Below are 18,846 nucleotides of genomic sequence, written 5' to 3' on the forward strand. Positions count from 1 at the left end.
TTAGGGTAAAGCAGCTTGTTTATATGAACTATAGTAGTGTTTCTGAAGCAAACACATCAGTTTTACCAGTGCAGGGCAACACTACATGATATTTTCATTACTTTAAAACACTTTCATTTTTTGGTGTTGCTGTTACAAATAACAGAAAAGTATCAGTGGCACATAAGGGTTCTGCATGTAGATCTTTTTGTTTTCTACTCCAACACAACACGGAAGCAAAATGCAGACTTTCTTGCTTTATTTGCACCATACAGTTTTGCATAGAGAACGCAAGTGAGCAGAAAGCTTTGGACACATTTCCGTATGTTACATTATTCTAACAGTCTACTTTACAAGAAATGTTAAAAATTAACAAAAAAAAAAACAAAATGGAAATTTTTTTAGCAGGCCTGCACAGTGATTATAAAAACAGAATTTGGCTACACGTAATTGGCCGAGTTTGGTATAAGACATGTTACAGGATATACAGAACTAGATACTTGGCTTCCAGGCAGGTTAAAAAGAAAAACAAAACATAGATGTCATACGACACCTAATATTCGGGGGTAGGTCAGCCAGAGGCTGTTCAGCCAATAGAGCATCTAGCTGAGGATTCTGGGAGTTGTAGTGAAATGACTCCTGCTGACGTTCCCACCCCTTGTAAAGGATAATAAGAGGCAGTCCTAGAGGCACACGTATACAATATGTCTTATGTTTGAGAATTAAAATAACGGGCCCTTTACAAAAAAGAGCTAAAATGTCAAGGCGCTGCAATAAAATGCAAAGTAAAACAATGATAGGCCTAAAAGGTGTTTATAGACCCCCCCCATGTTGGTTTCTTCTGCCAAGGAGGCCACCATATTGCGGAACTACACATTTGCTCCATATAAAACAAAAACCCGTGCTTACCAGCCCTATACTGCCGTGTATATCATGTATGACATGATCTAACCGGCCTAGCAGGGGGTGCTGGGAGTTCCGAAACAGAAACATTGCCCTGCCACTGCCAAATTGATTGTAACCAATGGATATTCCTTCCACACACCCTTCTATAAACCCCACCAGGGTAGAACATGCCTTTAACCACGCAGAATCCTATATAGTGCAACATTACAATGATTTCTGGCAGCAGCTTTAGCCCGAAACACCGCGGGTAACATAACGGACCTGCTGGAGACTTTCCTGGAGCTCAGTCATGTTCATGCTCATTACATACACTGAACACTTTGCAAGTGCTACTTCATTGGACCGATCTATACAATATATTCACATGCTTTTCCCCTTCCTTTAGGCTGAGGATAGCCACATTCTGGCCTTCATAGTCCAGCATCTCCCGGCCTTCTCCGCTGGCTAGCGGCTCACTGAGGAATCAGGACTACTACTGAGGCAGAGTGTGGCTAACCCTAGTTTAGCCTAATGTGCACAGTTCTATAATGAATTCCTTATTAACATTTTTACAGTCCTTCAGAATTCCACCTACCCACACCTCTCTATTCACATTATTTACATTCTCTGACTTTCTATACAACATTTCCCCTTTCTTTTTCCATTAAAACATCCTCTTTACCACACGCAGGCTCATACTGGAATCAGTATTCCTGGCCCGATCTGCTTAGAGCAGACATTGCTCGGTCCATAGGACCCTTAGATCATTGCTGCTCCTAGAAGCTTGACTGGAGAAGGGTGATCCTGATTGGCTCCCTTTCTTCCTTACAATACTCGGCCACCTTGCTGACGTTCAGTGGGTTATAATGCAGGTCCTGTATGAGGAACTCGTAGTTGGCCACTTGGCCGTTGCATTTGGATAACATTGTGGAGTCTTGTGGGATTTTTTGGCAGTGATCCGTGCTTCCTTTTTCTCTCGGCGACGGCCAGTTCTCATAGTGCTGATTGTCTGTGTGGCCCTTGGGGGTGTTGTGGTGCTGGAGTTGAGGACCACCGGATGAGCATTGGTTGGAAGAATAATAAGTCTGTCCATTTTCTGCTACGTTAGCGTTCCTGTCCTCCCCTTGGGGTGTATCGGGAGTAACTTTGAACTGGCAACGCTCATTCGTTTCGGGTTGTTTGCTGGACCGGGAATCCTGCATAATGAAATCCCAAGGATAAGCCTCGTCAGATGTGGAGATGTCGCTGTTTGCGTCTGTATCATCGGCTACTGTTTTGGCTGTAAGAGATAAACATAAAGCATGTCATTTGTATGTCCGATATACAGTATACATCAAACTACAGGGATGTGCAATACCTATACAACGGTATCTATACATATAGTCGGATGTGAATAATAACAATGCAGAATGATCAATATTTTTATACTGAAAGGTCCACCTATCGTAATTGACCCCAATTACAGTGCATCTAGTTACTTGTGTTCGGAAGTCTAAATAATGAAGGAGGGTAGAAATGCTGCACAATTATCATCGTATCCAGACTAGATTACTGTAACCTTCTACTAACTGGCCTCCCTAACTCCCTTCTCTCCCCTCTACAGTCTGTATTAAACACTGCTGCCAGAATTCTCCTCCTCTCCCCTGCTGAAGTCATGGCTTCCTATAAAACAAAGAATATCTTATAAACTCCTCCTCATTACCTTCAAAGCCCTTCATTCCTCTGCACCTCACCTCTTGTTTCCCTATATGTTCCTGCCTGAAACTCTTCGGAGAGAATCCTCCTTCAGTGTTTTTAAAACGAAACTCAAAGACTACCTCTGGGAGCACCTGGATAACACCTGAACTGGAACTGGCACTTATATGACAGTTTTATACACTGTAACCTACAGCACTTTAATACCCCTCCGAATTGTGTCTGTATGTTACCCTCCCATTTAGACTGTAAGCCTTACGGGGAAGGGTCCTCCAGCCTTTTGTCTCCTTGACACTGTGCACTTAATCTGTAGTGTAATTATATTTTATATTTATGTGAATTGTATTTCTAATAATGCACTTATTGTTACTTTTTATTTCAGTGACCCCTTCTTTGTTACTTCTAATTTATTGTTTTGCTGTACAGTGCTTTGCCCTCAAGGAGCGCTATACAAGTAAAAATATACATACAATATGTTTTGTGCTTCTTTACCAGCCCAAGGCAACCACAGCCCTTTAGCAGTAAAGATCTGTGTCTCCAAAGATGCCCTAGTAGCTCCCCATTTTCTTTTCTGCTGATTTACTGTACATGCTCTGTGCTGCTGTCATTTACTGAGCTTAGTAACAATATACTGAATTAGGGATGCACCGAATCCCCTATTTTGGATTTGGCCGAGCCCCCGAATACTTCGCAAAAGATTCGGCCGAATACCGAACTCTAATTTGCATATGTAAATTAGGGGTGGGAAGGGGAAAACATGTGTTACTTCCTGGTTTTGTGACGATTTCCCTCCCTGCCTCTAATTTGCATATGCATATCCGAACTGAATCCTGGATTCGGTGCATCCCTATACTGAATATACAGAATATGAAGGTCACACATTACACGGCTGATTCTCATGAATGGCAGCTCCAAAACCAGTGCAATTAGAAATGCTACTACACCTTGGGGCTCATTTATAAACTTTGCGCAGGGCAGATTGGTTCGCACAGTGAATATTAGTGATAGACACAAATTTGCGGTGAACTTGCCCGTTTCGTCGCCGGTGAATAAATTTGTGAATTTGCAGCGAAAATTCGCCGGCACCAAAAAATTTGAACACTGGCGATCGTTTCGATGCTTGCATCGTTTTATAGGTGGTTCCGACACTGGTGCCGATTTTGATGCTGGTGCCCATTTTGACGCCAGAGAATTGTCGCGGGTGGCAAAATCCCTATCTTTCAAATTTTTCGCCAGTTTCGTGGGAAATTTGCGAAATTCGTGGTGAAGCAAAACGGGACAAATTCGCCCATCACTAGTGAATATATTTGCCCTGTGCATGGTTACATTTATAAAGCTGAATAAGTGTGTACAAACAGAATTGCGATTTCTTTTTGCGCAATGTGAATGTCTATAAGCTTTTTAAATAGGTCACAAATTTCAAATGTCATTTGAAATACGCCACAACTTTGGTGGTGGAGAAAATATTCGCAAAAGCTTTGCAAATTGCCATTTTAAGTCAACGCTATTTTCAAGCACTACAACCTCGCACAGTGGGCGCACTCACGCAAACACCCAACTCATTTGCGAGCCATTTGCAAAAATTTATTCACAATTCGAATTCACAAAAAAACGGAAAGACAGGCAGAGCAGTGCAATATATTAGCGTTCGGGAAAAAGCATGTGCAGTACAAACATTTGCGAATAAATATGCACTGCGTGAACTTTATAAATAACCCCCCTTGTGTTTTGGGCTTCTTTACGATCCCATATCTAACCCAGGCCTAATCATAAAGGCTCGGTCTGAATTAATCCCATGAATCAGTGAAGGAACAATTCACCCATCAATAAGAAGCAGCTGAAGGAACCTCCGCTATCATCCAGTAGTTGCTTTCATATTCAGTAGTTGCAGGGGTTACCTGTTATTAGTTTGCCGAGTTCTGAGGCCTCGCTTGCCAACGTGTAGGATAAACTGATAACGTGTTCCTTCTGCCCTGCGTTTGCCTTGTTGCAACTGTCATCCGAGTGCCTGCTGCACCCAGGGGATGTGGCGGGGCTGAAACATTAAACAGACGTGTGAGAACACATTGGAAGCATTTGGGCTGCAGAACATGAATATAGAGGCGACTGCTGCAAATACACAGTAAAGCAAATGAGGCGGCCGGCTGAAACAAACTGTGCAGCTTGGGGTGCAACTTATAAACAAGGTACCACCTCCACAGAATTATATATAATAGAAGACATATATCCAGTTATAATACACAAAAGCCACGAATATCTTGTAAATTATATCCTTATAAACGGTGAGTAGTGATGTCATTTCTGTCACATGACTCACTGAATTTTGTTTATTATAATAAAGTACCCTTGTTGCAAAATATGAGGATATTAGAAGTTACCTCGGAGTTCCATGACCTGTATAAAATCATGAAACTCCTCGGTAACTTCTAATATCCTTATAATTTACATGAGGGGGTACTTTATTCACTAAAAATAGCCCCACAGTGTGTTGATGAGTGGAGCAAAGGGGAAATGCATTATTACCTGCTCTTTGACACTGGTGATTTAACTCTCTCCACAGGCTTCTTTTTAACTTCTAGATGCTCAGGCTGAGGAGCAGAATGAGACTTTATTTCAGAGATGGAAGTGGCCTGGATAAGTCTTTGCTGATATAGAAAGCAGAACAAGGAATTAGTAAAAAGGAAGTACTGAAAATACTAGGGGTTGTTCACCTTCCAAACACTTTTTTCAATTCAGTTGTTTTTAGATTGTTCCCCAGAAACAAAGACTTTTTTTCAATTACTTTCCATTATTTCTTTTTTACCGAAATCTAAGTTTTATGTTGAATTGCAGATTCTGAACGGTTACAATTTTGCAACATTTAGTTGATCCATTTCTCAGCAGCATCTCTGGAGTATCAGCAACTATTGTATCAATTCTAACCGCTGCCTGTAATGAAACTCAGGAATTCTGTATCAACGAAATGCATCCATTTAGAACAGTTTACAGGGTCGGCGACCCCCCCCCCAGGGCTGCTTCAGAAGGTGAAAAAAGACACTTCAATATTAAAAACGGTCACACATAGAAAGTCGTTGAAAAAAGTTGTCTTTACTAAGGGATCTATCTGAAAACAACTAGTTGTTTGAAGGTGAACCACCCCTTTAAAGGGGTGGTTTACCTTTGAGATAACTGTTTGTATGATTTAGAGAGTGATGTTCTGAGACAATTTGTAGTTGGTTTTAATTTTTTATTATTGAAGGTTTGTGAGTTATTTAGATTGCAGCTCTTCAATTTGCATCTTAAGCAATCTGGTAACTAGGATCCGAATTCCCCTAGCAACCATGCATTGATTTGAATAAGAGACTGGAATATGAATAGGAGAGGCCTGAATAGAAGGATCAGTAATAAAAAGTAGCAATAACAATAGATTTGTAGCCTTACAGAGCATTTGTTTTTTAGAAGGGAGTCAGACACCCATTTGAAAGCTGCAGAGTCAGAAGGAAAAAGGCAAATAACTATAAAACTTTGAAAAAAGTTGCTTTAAATTGGCCATTCTATAACACAATAAAACCACCACTTTAACATTTTAGTCGCAAGAGATTTTATCTGTCACTAGGGGGCGGTGTGGTGCTCCCTGGAGCCTTCTCCATATAGAGCCAGTGAAAGAGATTATTTTATTTTTTACTTTGTAAAGGGCTGGATTCCTAACAATATAAAACCCAACAAAACCATAGTAAAAGCCACAATGAATTTCCATACACATTTCTGCTTGGGCAGTTCAGGAAAGTATTATGCAAACACTGAGAAATCCTATGGAAAGTAGGGATGCACCGAATCCACTATTTTGGATTCGGGCAAATACCAAACTGAATGTTAATTTGCATATGCAAATTAGGGGTTGGAAGGGGAAAACATTTTTTACTTCCTTGTTTTGTGACAAAGTCACGAGATTTCCCTCCCAGACCCGAATTTGCATATGCGGATTAGGATTCTTATTTGGGCAGAAGGATTCGGCCGAATCCTAATCCAGTTGAAAAAGGCCATGTGGCCAATGTTGTCCCATTATGATTTACAGCCCTTAAAGCATTGTTATCATTCTGTTCCATGGAAAATATTACTTAAATACTGATTTATGAGAAAATGCATACCTCCCAACATTTGAAAAACAGAAATAGAGACAAAAAGTGTGGCATTTTTGATCACGCCCACTTTATGGCCACACCCCTAATTACCATGTCCATTTTACAAAACTTGGCCGGTTATGAACGTCTGAACACATTTATGGGAGTTTTAGGGCCATGTTTTATGTTATAGCAGTTTTGCTAATGAAGCTGAAATTGCCCTTTAAGATGCGAGTCTCAGTTTTCCTAAGAGACTTGTGTATTTTAACTAGTTACAATTGTTTCTTTGCTTATCTTAAATTGTTACAAATGTATCAAAGTGCAGCTGCTCAGCGTTTTGGGCTCTCTGCCAAAAAGCCTCTAATTTTAAAGGGGAACTCCACAAAAACATACCTTAAAGGGATACTGTCATGGGAAAAAATTTTTTTCCAAATGAATCAGTTAATAGTGCTGCTCCAGCAGAATTCTGCACTGAAATCCATTTGTCAAAAGAGCAAACAAATTTTTGCATATTCAATTTTGAAATCTGACATGGGGCTAGACATTTTGTCAATTTCCCAGCTGCCCCAAGTCATGTGACTTGTGCTCTGATAAACTTCAATCACTCTTTACTGCTGTACTGCAAGTTGGAGTGATATCACCCCCCTCTCTCCCCCCCAGCAGCCACACAAAAGAACAATGGGAAGGTAACCAGATAGCAGCTCCCTAACACAAGATAACAGCTCCCTGATAGATCTAAGAACAACACTCAATAGTAAAAACCCATGTCCCACTGAGACACATTCAGTTACATTGAGAAGGAAAAACAGCAGCCTGCCAGAAAGCATTTCTCTCCTAAAGTGCAGGCACAAGTCACATGACCAGGGGCAGCTGGGAAATTGACAAAATGTCTAGCCCCATGTCAGATTTCAAAATTGAATATAAAAAAAAATCTGTTTGCTCTTTTGAGAAATGGATTTCAGTGCAGAATTCTGCTGGAGTAGCACTATTAACTGATGCATTTTGAAAAAAACATGTTTTGCGATGACAGGATCTCTTTAAGCTTTTTGAAAAGTAAACATAATTCCAAGCAACTTCAATATACATCAATACATCAATTAAAAATATGCAGACTTTTCATTATTTGTAATGGTTTCTGACAGTTCCCTAAGCCTAGCCCCCTGCTCTCCTCCTGTCTGACTACTTTGTGAGCTAACTGACTACTGTTACTTTGTATTAATAGCCATCTGTCCTTAGCCTGCATCCTCCAATCCCCACAATTCCCTGCACATGTGATTTCAATAAGGAACAGAACATCGCAGTGCAATGCATTGTGGGTTATGTAGTTCCTGCATGCTGTCTGTAAGCTGTGGAGAAGTTGTTACAATTTGTAACATCAGTGTTTAGTCCCTCCTTCCCTGCCAGGATTTCAAATGATGCAGACAGAGAAGAACTGTTAAACAGGTGGATTTCAGCATAGAAAATGCCATTTATTCATATTTTTTGAAGACACAGGTAACTGTGATGGGTATATTAGGGGTTTCTGTGTTATGTGGCCTCTTTACCAAATTTTGGTTTGGAAGCCGGAGTTCCCCTTCAATTACGTTTCAGAAACTTTGCATCTTATTCTGGCGTCGGTGCAGGAGGTCAAAGAGAAACTCAGGACATTATAGAAAAGAAACCCGGGACTGCAGGCTGAGCTGTGAAAACCCGGGACTGTCCCACAGAAAACAGGACAGTTGGGAGGTATGGAAAATGTATATTGCTATATTTTAGAAACAACTTATTTCTTATGTAACCTTAACGTATTAAATATCTGAATGGAAAGCATGAAACAGGAGGGTAATTTAGACAAGCTGTTTGTCAAAAGTGTTTTGAGATCTACTGACCCCCAGCTAAAGGTCTACTGGTAGATCCCGATATACCTTTTGGGCACCCCTGTCATACACAAATAGGCCCATTCTGTACATATCTCACCTCCTGCTTGTCCTCTTGCAGCTCCCTTTTCGCTTGCTTGCAGGTTGCAGTGACGATCTTACTGCTTGTCCTCAACGGAGGAGTCATCTTTGCCATTGGGGAGATCTCAAGACAGGTTGTGGATACGACACTATCAGATTGTGGCTCCATCACCAAACTGTATGTTGGGTCATCCGTGGAGTAATAGCCAATGGCTTGGTTTTCCTGAACCTTGTTAGAAGAAGCCTTTAGCTTGAAACTTCCCCCTTTGCTGGGCTGCGGGGTAGAAGTGGTACTTGGGTAGAAGGAGGCCGTGACCTTTACCAGTGCTGGCCTTCTTTGCTCTGGGCAGGCACTGTCCACTTGTGGGGAGTTTGGTCCAGGGGAAATCATATCAGAGGAGGCTGATCTTAGCTGCATCAAGAGGTGAAAAGAAACATCAGAAGCTTGGAAAATGCCCCACTGCTCAACCACAGCAGGAAAAGAAATGTGGTTAAAGGGATTCTGTCATAATTTTAATGATGTCGTTTTATTTCTAAATTACACTGTTTACACGGCAAATAATTAGTCTACAATATAAAATTTCATTCCTGAACCAACAAGTGTATCTCAGGTCAGCCAGCACTATAGGATGGAACTGCTTTCTGGCAGGTTGTTGTTTCTCCTACTCAATGTAACTGAATGTGTCTCAGTGGGACCTGGATTTTACTATTGAGTGCTATTCTTAGATCTACCAGGGAGCTGTTATCTTGTGTTAGGGTAAGGGCACACGGGCAGATTCGGGGAGATTAGTCACCCCGGCGACAAATCACCTATTCTTCGGGGCGACAATCCCCCCGAACTGCCTTCCCCTACCTTCCCGTCAGCTATAATGAAAAATCGCCAGTGGGATGGTGTGTGCCCTTACCCTTAGGGAACTGTTATCTTGTGTTAGGGATCTGCTATCTAATTACCTTCCCATTGTTCTGTTAGGCTGCTGGGGCTAAATGGAGTAAAATCACTCCAACTTGCAGTACAGCAGTAAAGAGTGACTGAAGTTTATCAGAGCACAAGTCACATGACTGGGGGCAGCTGGGAAACTGACAATATGTCTAGCCCCGTGTCAAAATTAAATTGAAAAAAAATTGGGCTTTTGAGAAACTGATTTCAGTGCAGAATTCTGCTGGAGCAGCACTATTAACGGATGTGTTTTGAAAAAAAAAAAAAAAATTCTTCCCATGACAGTATCCTTTAAAAAATTAATCTAATACGGACACACATTAATCTAATACTGACCCGGCTAATAATAGGTGTGCTACCCCTCTGGGAATTTTGTCGCTGGGTGGTAACGCCAGGTTTGGGTCTCTCATGGATCTGGGCTTCCTGATGTCTCCTCATCCGCTCCATCTGCTCCTCCGCACTCATTCGCTGCTTCCTCACTGTGCCCACTTCTGCCAGGCAAGGAGGCGATGCCTACAACAAGGTTAGGAGCGTTATATGCAACCTTCCAGCTCATAAATCTAAGCAAAGTTAGTGAAATACTACTAAGCGGTTGTGCTTGAAATCGCATCTGGAGCTGAGATTTCCAAAGTTGCATCTCAGACTCCATGTCCATGTCTTGCCTTCATAATCTGCATGGGGCATGAGCTGGCAAACATAGTGCACCAATGGATGAAATGTTCAAACCTGGATGATTCCCGGTCCCACCGATATCCATGGAGATCAGTCGGCCACCATGCCTTAGACCAGGGGTCCCCAACCTTTTTTACCCGTGAGACACAATGTAAAAAGAGTTGGGGAGCAACACAAGCATGAAAAAGTCCCTTGGGATGCCAAAAAGTGCTGTGATTGGCTATTTGGTAGCCTCTATGTGGACTGGCAGCCTACAGGAGACTCTAATTGGATCTATACTTGGCTTTTATGAATTTAAAATTGGCTTCTAAGCCTGGAATTCAAAAATAAGCACCTGCTTTGAGGCCACTGAGAGCAACATTCAAGGGGTTGGAGAGCAACATGTTACTCATGAGCTACTGGTTGGGGATCACTGCCTTAGATAATATTATTGCACGTGTATGGACATGTTTAGGGAGCTTTTAAATCTCACCATTTGGCACAACAATAAGCTGGACTCTTACTGTAAAGCTTTTGCTACAAAGATGTAGGATTAATAAGTAGTTTAACTACTGCAAAGTCTTATACTAGTACATATTTACCTTTGCCTCGGAGATCACTTTGTTGCCGGTAGGGATGGCTACTGGACAGGAGCTCTTTGTATCACTTCCCACATCCCTTCTTAATGCCGCATCTAAAAAAAAAGATAATAAAGTGTTTCATAAATGCTGCAAGTGCACAATACTGTGAGCAGGCCACTCAATATTTTTCTAGGTCTAACCTCTTAGTACTTCCAGCATCGAACTGGGGGATGTTGGGCCTCTTGCCACCCCCAGGGGCTCCCTGCTCAAGCCTCAAAGGCCCCTCTGTCCCACTTACTCCCCCCCCCCATACCCTTTTCCTGCGTGGGGAAGTCACAAAAGAGTGCAGGCTGGGGAAAGCGGATCTGGGACGGTGGGACCCACGAGAGCTGGGGCCTACCGGGTTTTTTCCGGTGTCCTGACAGCCCAGTCCTGCCTTGAGTATCTCTATGCACGTTTTCTGGTTGCAAGAACATTTGTAAAGCATTTCTAAAGAATTCTCCTATGTGACATTTGTAAGCAATTATTAGAACGCATGACATAACTTAAGCACCATTAATGATATATATAGCTATTTGTAGACTTCATCCATATCATCTGGAGTACAGAGAAACCTATAATCATTGACCAATATGGCAACCATTCCCGTTTTGCTGCCAACAAAACAATCATTTAGCAGTCATTTTGTTAGAAATCATTCCAAGAAACCCAAACTCTTACCTCCAGGGGTACTTGCTGGTTGTGGTCCTGCTTTTGTTGATGGGGAAGAGTCTGTAAGGTGCTCAGGTAGCTGCTCCGGCTCATTCTGTTATAGAGAGGAGGAAAGAAGAATATATTACTGCATCACATGTACTGCAAATTCGAGCAGATATTACTTTAAAAAACTCAACATGTCTTCCTGTACAGGTATCTGGTTTTTTAAAAAATCCATCAAGTTAAAGCCATTGCAAACCCTTCTGCAAACTGGTACCACATAAAACAATTACTGGAAACCATCACTACTAATTTAGACAACTCTTGTATTTTACACTCTAAAGCCCCATCTACCTGGTCCGTGCTGTGTACTCTGTTCTTTCCATCTACATCACTGCTGGCAGTGGAGTGATGATCCCGAGGGAGTGGAGGTCTGGGTGGAACTGCTTCACAATCCTATACAGATACAAACAGCACAATGAAACCCAGAGGCTAGGGTGGGCTGTGTTTAAAGGGGAAGGAAAGCTACCAAAGCAGTTTATTGCCAACAGATTAACCACACTAGTGCAAGCTATAACACTATATTTATTCTGCAGAATGCTTTACTATACTTGAGTAAACAGCTCTAGAAGCTCTGTTTGCTTAGGATAGCAGCTGCCATATTAGCTTGGTGTGACATCACCTGTCTGAGTCTCTCCCTGCTCACTCATAGCTCTGGGCTCAGATTACAGCAGGGAGTGGAAAATGGAGAAGAGCAAACTGAGCATGCTCAAGCCCTAGCCCTGGAGGTTTAAGCTGAAAACAGGAAGTCTGATACAGAAGCCCATGAGCACACAATAGAAGGAAAGAAATATGGTGTTTCTTTTGACAGAGGACTCAGAGCAGCATTACTTTGAGGGTTTACTGGTATATTTATATAGATCTTTCTGATAAAGCTTACTTAATTTTAGCCTTTCCTTCTCCTTTAAAGGAACAATGATGTATCTCTTTTAGGAAAGAATATTAGCTAACTGATACTGCTGGGTTCAGCCAATGAAAAGGAAAAGTAGTAGTAGTGCGAGTGTGCCCTAGGGCGTGTGCGCCACACACACACACAAACACACACAATATCCTGGTACTTCTAACAATAATAAAAGTGTTTCTCTTACTTTGTGAGAGTCTCTTGGAGTGGCCGGGTGCAAGCCGGAATGATGAAGAAAGCTCCTCTGATAGGCTGGTGGGGTCTCACCGGTAGGAGACGGCATAATCATCATTCCTAAAGGAAGAACAGAACAGAATTAAACACTGGGAAACATGAATGGATGTCTTAAAATTAGGGATCAATTTAGAAGGAACCACTATAATTTCATTGCCTGGACAAACCAACACCATAGAACTACTCCAACGTAGATATTTCCCTGCACTGAGCACAATTCAGCAGGAAAATCTGAGGACACAATGGCCAACAAAGGCCCAACCCTGGATTTAGCCCCATTGTGACGACCCTTCTTATATAAAAAAAAATGAACGTTTCAATCACCAAAAAGGGAGGTTAATATTTATATTATTTTGAACTGATCAAGTTTCCGGAATCATAATATTTGGATGCTACAATATTTTTTTGGCCTGTGCGGAGGCTGAAATAACGGTTTGCTCAATGATGCAACAATAAAAGAATTTGAGATAAATGGATCCAGCGAATAAAAAACACATGGTGACCCATTCCAGCACTGTAGCCTTCCAATTCATTTCCAATCAGCACAAGTAAGACATGTTGACATTACATACCAGGGTGCCTTGAGGATTCGGGGAGAACATGAATGGTGCTTTTGTTGAATTGGAGCCCAGAAATGATATCATTAATCATCCAAAGGTCTCGCTGAGCAGCCAGCTGGTCCTATAGGTAGAAAGTAAAGAATGTCTCCATAAATGGCCTGGGGCCTGGTTATACAGCACGTCATATCCTTAAAGGAGAATTCAACCCCCCCAACTAATAAAAACCCATACCCCCCCCCCCTACATAGTCCCCCCCTCCCTGCTCCTCCCATACAGGTGTTAACATCTGTAAATACCCCATATCCTGTAATTACCCCTCGTTGCAGAGTCAGCACAGCAGAGCTCACGGGCGCCATCTTCCAGCGCTTCGGTAATCTTTGGGTCTTTTTCTTTCCCTCCGGCAATATTTGTCCCTTTCGGCGCATGCTCCATGCAATACGCCACCGAAGATTACCGAAGCACTGAAGATGGCATCTGTGAGCTCCGCTACTCTGATTATATGGGGTAACAGGCTTGAGAAAGGGCGCTGGCCCAAAACGTTACCTAGTTTGTTGGCACAATAAACCACTTTCACAGAATTCGGAGTGCTGCAGCGTGTGTTTCTTGGAGTTATAAGTAAGTCCTTGGCAGGGGGACCAGTAGCTTGCACCCAACGCTAAAAATGGGTGAGTTATAGTTGAGCATCGCCCGCATTTGGTTATACAGGATATGGGGTATTTACAGATGTTAACACCTGTGCGGGGGGGGGGATTATGGAGGGTAGGAGTTTTTATTAGTTGGGGGGGGGTTGAATTCCCCTGTAACAAGGTCTTACACCACCCTCATAGGAGCCAGCAGTAGGGATGATCGAATTTTTGCGCCAAGTTTTGCCACGGAAATTACGCCAATAGACTCCAATGGGAGGAAAAAAAAGTTGAACGCCAAAATTAATGACGCATATCAAAAGTAATGCATTTCTGTGAATTTTTGCCGGCATTGAATTTTTGGCATAACGGGTCAAAATCACCCATCCCTAGCCAGCAGCAGCCAATTCAGTACCCCATAATAGGAACAACATCCAGGGACCCACCTGTAGGTGCCCAATGTGGCTGACACGATCCAATGTTTCCCTTACAGTGTGCAGCTCATTGTCAAGTCCTCTGTATTCTTCCCACACCCTCTCACGCTCCTTGCAAAACAAAAACACATTATCATGGTTAACGTAATCATTTTTTAAATAAAAAAAGGCAAATTACAAAAATGAGGTGGAGCCGAATAGGGAAAATGTATAAAGCATAAGTAAAACAGCACCCCTAGTGGTCAAACTGATTAATGAAACCTGGAAGAATACTTGTTTGGATGTTCAAAGCAAAAAGAGACCAAGTCCTTCCAATGGCAAGAAAGGAACCTATGGATTCCAGTGTTACTTGATCTAGGGATCAGGGAAGGAACCATGAGTCAGAGAAGAGAAATATGCCCTTGCACACCTATGATTATAATTTGGGCAGACCACTCATTCTGTACCTGTCCCATATAGGCTGGTAGTACAACAAGAGTAGAAAGGGTCAATAGCAATATGGTGGTTGAGCAAATTACACAGTCACATAGTCCACTTACAAGGGTGAGGTCACATAGCCTGGCACGCACATACACAAGGTCGTCTTGCAGTAGCCTCTGCTGGTACCAAATATTCTCAATCACGTGGTCCTGACCCTGGAACTCCTCAAGGTGGTGATGTGTTGCTTGAAGGGCGTCCTCCAGTTTCTCCTGAGAACATTAAATTCGAATTTTTTGTAGTGTCAAAAACTCACAAATTGGAATTTTAAAGTACCACCTCGAATGTAAACTTGAATGTGAGATTTATCACACCTCGACCATGGAAACAGTTCTAATTCGGATATTCGCCACCTAAAATCTGCCGAGTTCATGTAGAAGTCAATGGCAGAGGTCCGTTGAACCGTTTGAATATTTTAATTTCCTTCCTGACATTTGAAGTTTTTTTTTCGCAGGACAACTCGATCGAATTCGATTTGAATTTTCGAGTCGGGACTATTAGACGTTCTAGGTTTTTCATAAATAACCTCTCATTCGAGCTGTGAGTACATTTAAATTTATTACAGTAAAAAAAAAAGAAAATTCAAACAAATTCGACCTTTGATAAATAATCCCCTAAAAGTTATCACACAACTACGACGTGATGGCTACAAAGTCCAAAAAACTCCTCTATCCACTGCAAGGGCATGAGGAACTTCTTACCATACTGCAAGGACACAAGTTGCAACCCTTCTCTTGAATACTGCCAGCTTTCACTTCTAAACTGCCCGTTCCAACTGCACTACTTAGAACTGACAGGCAGGAGGCACTTCCTTCTGAACAAAGCAATGTCCCCCTAACTGCCAGTACTGATAACGGCCTCCAAAAATGAACATGTCAGTAAGGGCCCCTCTTTTTCCTTTATTCTGGTTTTGTCTTTGCTGGGGTATTAAAAAGTTGTGCATCCAGTTAATTAATGTAATGTTAGAGCTTAACATTCTGGGATATCTTTGGATATACATGGATATTGGCTCTAGCTCATCCACGCATCTGCAGACTCGAATGCAAAAGCACTCACTGGAGGTTATGAGATCCTACAAAATTGCAACAACAAAAGCAAAACTTTGACATACTTTGACTCTTGTTCACCCTGCAGGGAAGGCCATGGAACACCTGGATTCTATTCTATTCTAAATCTCTAACTGATCATTATGATACGCCTTTAATCCAACATCATGCCAAATTTCGGACAACTTTAACAGTTGGCCCTTCACTTGCTAAAGCTTAATTACATTCTAGCATTGTATGGGGCAAATGTAATAATAGGGGCAAAGTTTACACTAGGTCCAGTAACCTATAATGCCATTTGTTGCTATGGGATACTAGACGGGTAGCAAAATATACAGTATACCTGTGCTAACTGGAGAAGGAATGGGCTGTGCTCCAGAAGGAGATGTTACATGTTGTTATGTATAATGTTGGTATATAATTATAAGTGTGCATTAGCTGAAACAGTGTAAGATTTAACTTAAGCAGGATTTTAGTTGCCCTTTAAGGCTAGCTTTGTGCCTACAGTGCCAGGCAGTGTCCTTTCCCTTCCTACTGAAGATAAGCTAGCAATAATAAACTCCCACAGTATAAGAGACGGGAGGCTTTGTATAATTGAAAGCTGGTCATGTCTGATTTATTATGCTCTGCTGCAGGAACAGCTCATCGTGCAACTGCAAACAAACGAAGCTGCCCGGAATCACACAGGGAATGTTACCTTTTCAGCTCGGAGATGAGCAGTTTCATCTTCCAGACTGACAAGCAGTTTATCCTGACCGCAGAGCTTTGTCAGAAGAACCTGGAACGAGATCTCCGTTATTAGGAACGACTGGAGGTAAATATCCAGGGGGCAATTCTCACATCTACTGACTCCTATTAACCCAACCAGTCTGGGCTGCTCAGAACTTACATCAATGTTATTCTCTGCCAGGCGCACGGGGTAAGGAACACGCTCCCGATATGGTGCCGAACCGGATGGCTAAGGGGGTTTAAAAGAGAAAGAATTAAGGAAGGTTCAAGTGGTTTTAACTGTGGGAACAGAGATGTGGGGCCAGAAAGGTGTCTAGACTGTGAACTGAAAATAAATGGAACGGGATCGGGGGATTGCTGGCCTTACTTGCAACTGTATGAAACCAACTGGTTTATTGTTTTAGAGATAGTAGCTGGTGATGAGCAAAATTTTTCGCCAAGTTTCGCTACAAAAATTTCGCACCACAATCGATTTGACACCCCTAGACTTCAATGCACGGTTGCAAATTTTTGGGGAAGCGAAACGGGTCAGATTCACCCATCACTAATCGTAGCGTGACATTTACGCACCAATGACCTTGACTGCAGTTGCCTGTGTGGATCTGTTAACTATAGGGTGGTCTCCATACCAAAAAAATGTTAAGACACATGCAAACTGTTGGATATGGTGCATGTATTCAAAGGGCAAATACAATGGGGCTCATTTATAAACACTGGGCAAATTTGCACCTGGGCAGTTACCCATGGCAACCAATCAAATGTTTCCTTTCATTGTTCAACCTGTAGCTGGCTGTAAAAAGACAGTCACTGATTGGTTGCTATGGGTTACTGCCCAGGTGCAAATTTGCCCAGTGTTTATAAATGAGCCCCAATGAGTCATTTACAATCACACCAGGTGCATTTAAAAAGCACTCGAGTCCAGGGTCTGGTTAGGCAACAGAAATATGCAAGTTAAGGGTGGGTAGAGGGCAGTAGGAGCATCTATGTGCCCCTGCTGCCAAATAATGAATACAGAGCTGCTGAATACACACAGCCCTGCATTCATGGGGAAACAAAGGTCCATGTGCTCCATTTTGCAAGGCAGGGATTGCCCCTGTGTTTTGCACCCTCCCTTAAGTAAATGACACCCACTAGGTTTATAGTTGGATTATATTAAAATTAAATAAAGCTATTTAGAGAGGTCTACAGAGCATATGAGTAGATTAAGGCCAGAGAGCAATTAAAGAGCCATGATGTGCCTTCAGCCGTGTTACAGGGGGTGATTAACAGTGGGTTGCCCCTTTTAGAAGTACCAGAGGGTCAGTGTTAGTTTAGGCCAGGGATCCCCAACCTTTTGAACTTGTGAGCAACATCAAGAAGTTAAAGAGTTGGGGAGCAACGCTAGCATGAAAAATGTTGGGGGTGCCAAATAAGGGCTATGATTGGCCATTTGGTAGCCCCTATGTGGATTATCAACCTACTTTGAGGATCTGTTTGGTTATACTACCAAAACTTCAAAAATAAGCACCTGCTTTGAGGCCACCGTGAGCATCATCCACGGGGTTGGAGAGCAACATGTTGTTCATGAGCTACTGGCTGGGGATCACTGGTTTAGTCAGTGCAGGAAGGCACTTCTGGATAATATCACCTCTGAGGTATCTGTAATCCCTTGCTAAAAAAACAACTTCTCCTTTGATTGCAGTGTGCCTTTAAAAGAGTGCTTGGAATCACAATAATAATGTTTGCCAAAGTGTCTCTCTAGAACTATAATGAAGGGTTTTCTTTGTTGCAGGGAACAACTGGACTATTGATTAGACCAGTGGGGTGGAATTACCTGGAGTCTGGTGGTTATCTGGCACTTTGGAGACAGGTGCAGAGGAACAGGGAGAGGGTTCAGAGCAGAGGATGCAGAAGGGAAAAAAAGTACAGTATCTGAGGTTGAAAGAAGTGTGTGGATATAAATAGTATTAGAATAGTCAGACGGTGGCATTAGGTTCAGAGGAGGAGAAATGCAACGTATGTATGGATGGATTGAGGACAACCAAGAAGAAGTCAACAGGTCAGTTTGAAATAAGCACAGAGATGACAGGGTAGGCAGAAGAAATAAGATGAGAAGGCAAGTAGGAAGAGGATTTGGGTGCTGAGATGCAGACAGCAGTGGTCTATAAAAGATTGGGGGACATAAAGGGAATAGCTACAAAGAAGACATGTCAGAATGGAGTCACCAGCAATAACAATGGCATGTGATTGGAATTATATAGTATGGGTGTTTGTGAAGCAAAGGGTGTTGCAGTGGACATGGCCTCAAATTTTCAGCATTGGCTAGAGTTTTTAATTCCCCCTCA

At 42.2% G+C, this 18,846-nt stretch overlaps 1 protein-coding gene across 6 annotated transcripts in view; it reads right to left on the reverse strand.

Annotated features, from left to right (window-relative positions):
- Nucleotides 1-221: 221 nt before the first annotated feature.
- The window catches only part of plekha4.S (pleckstrin homology domain containing, family A (phosphoinositide binding specific) member 4 S homeolog), a 64,366-nt gene continuing 45,741 nt past the window's right edge, over nucleotides 222-18,846 (reverse strand). For all 6 annotated transcript variants that reach the window (XM_041571627.1, XM_041571626.1, XM_041571628.1 and 3 more), the window contains 14 exons: nucleotides 16,683-16,751; nucleotides 16,491-16,571; nucleotides 14,810-14,959; nucleotides 14,283-14,381; nucleotides 13,226-13,334; nucleotides 12,607-12,713; nucleotides 11,813-11,914; nucleotides 11,486-11,570; nucleotides 10,787-10,878; nucleotides 9,870-10,046; nucleotides 8,616-9,008; nucleotides 5,083-5,204; nucleotides 4,458-4,594; nucleotides 222-2,143 (listed from right to left, as the gene is read on the reverse strand). In XM_041571627.1, the coding sequence (XP_041427561.1) occupies nucleotides 1,641-2,143; nucleotides 4,458-4,594; nucleotides 5,083-5,204; nucleotides 8,616-9,008; nucleotides 9,870-10,046; nucleotides 10,787-10,878; nucleotides 11,486-11,570; nucleotides 11,813-11,914; nucleotides 12,607-12,713; nucleotides 13,226-13,334; nucleotides 14,283-14,381; nucleotides 14,810-14,959; nucleotides 16,491-16,571; nucleotides 16,683-16,751 (2,226 nt within the window). In that variant the 3' untranslated portion in view covers nucleotides 222-1,640. The remainder of the gene's footprint in view (nucleotides 2,144-4,457; nucleotides 4,595-5,082; nucleotides 5,205-8,615; nucleotides 9,009-9,869; nucleotides 10,047-10,786; nucleotides 10,879-11,485; nucleotides 11,571-11,812; nucleotides 11,915-12,606; nucleotides 12,714-13,225; nucleotides 13,335-14,282; nucleotides 14,382-14,809; nucleotides 14,960-16,490; nucleotides 16,572-16,682; nucleotides 16,752-18,846) is intronic.

This window comes from Xenopus laevis, chromosome 7S (genome assembly GCF_017654675.1).
Source record: "Xenopus laevis strain J_2021 chromosome 7S, Xenopus_laevis_v10.1, whole genome shotgun sequence".
Lineage (NCBI taxonomy): Eukaryota > Metazoa > Chordata > Amphibia > Anura > Pipidae > Xenopus > Xenopus laevis.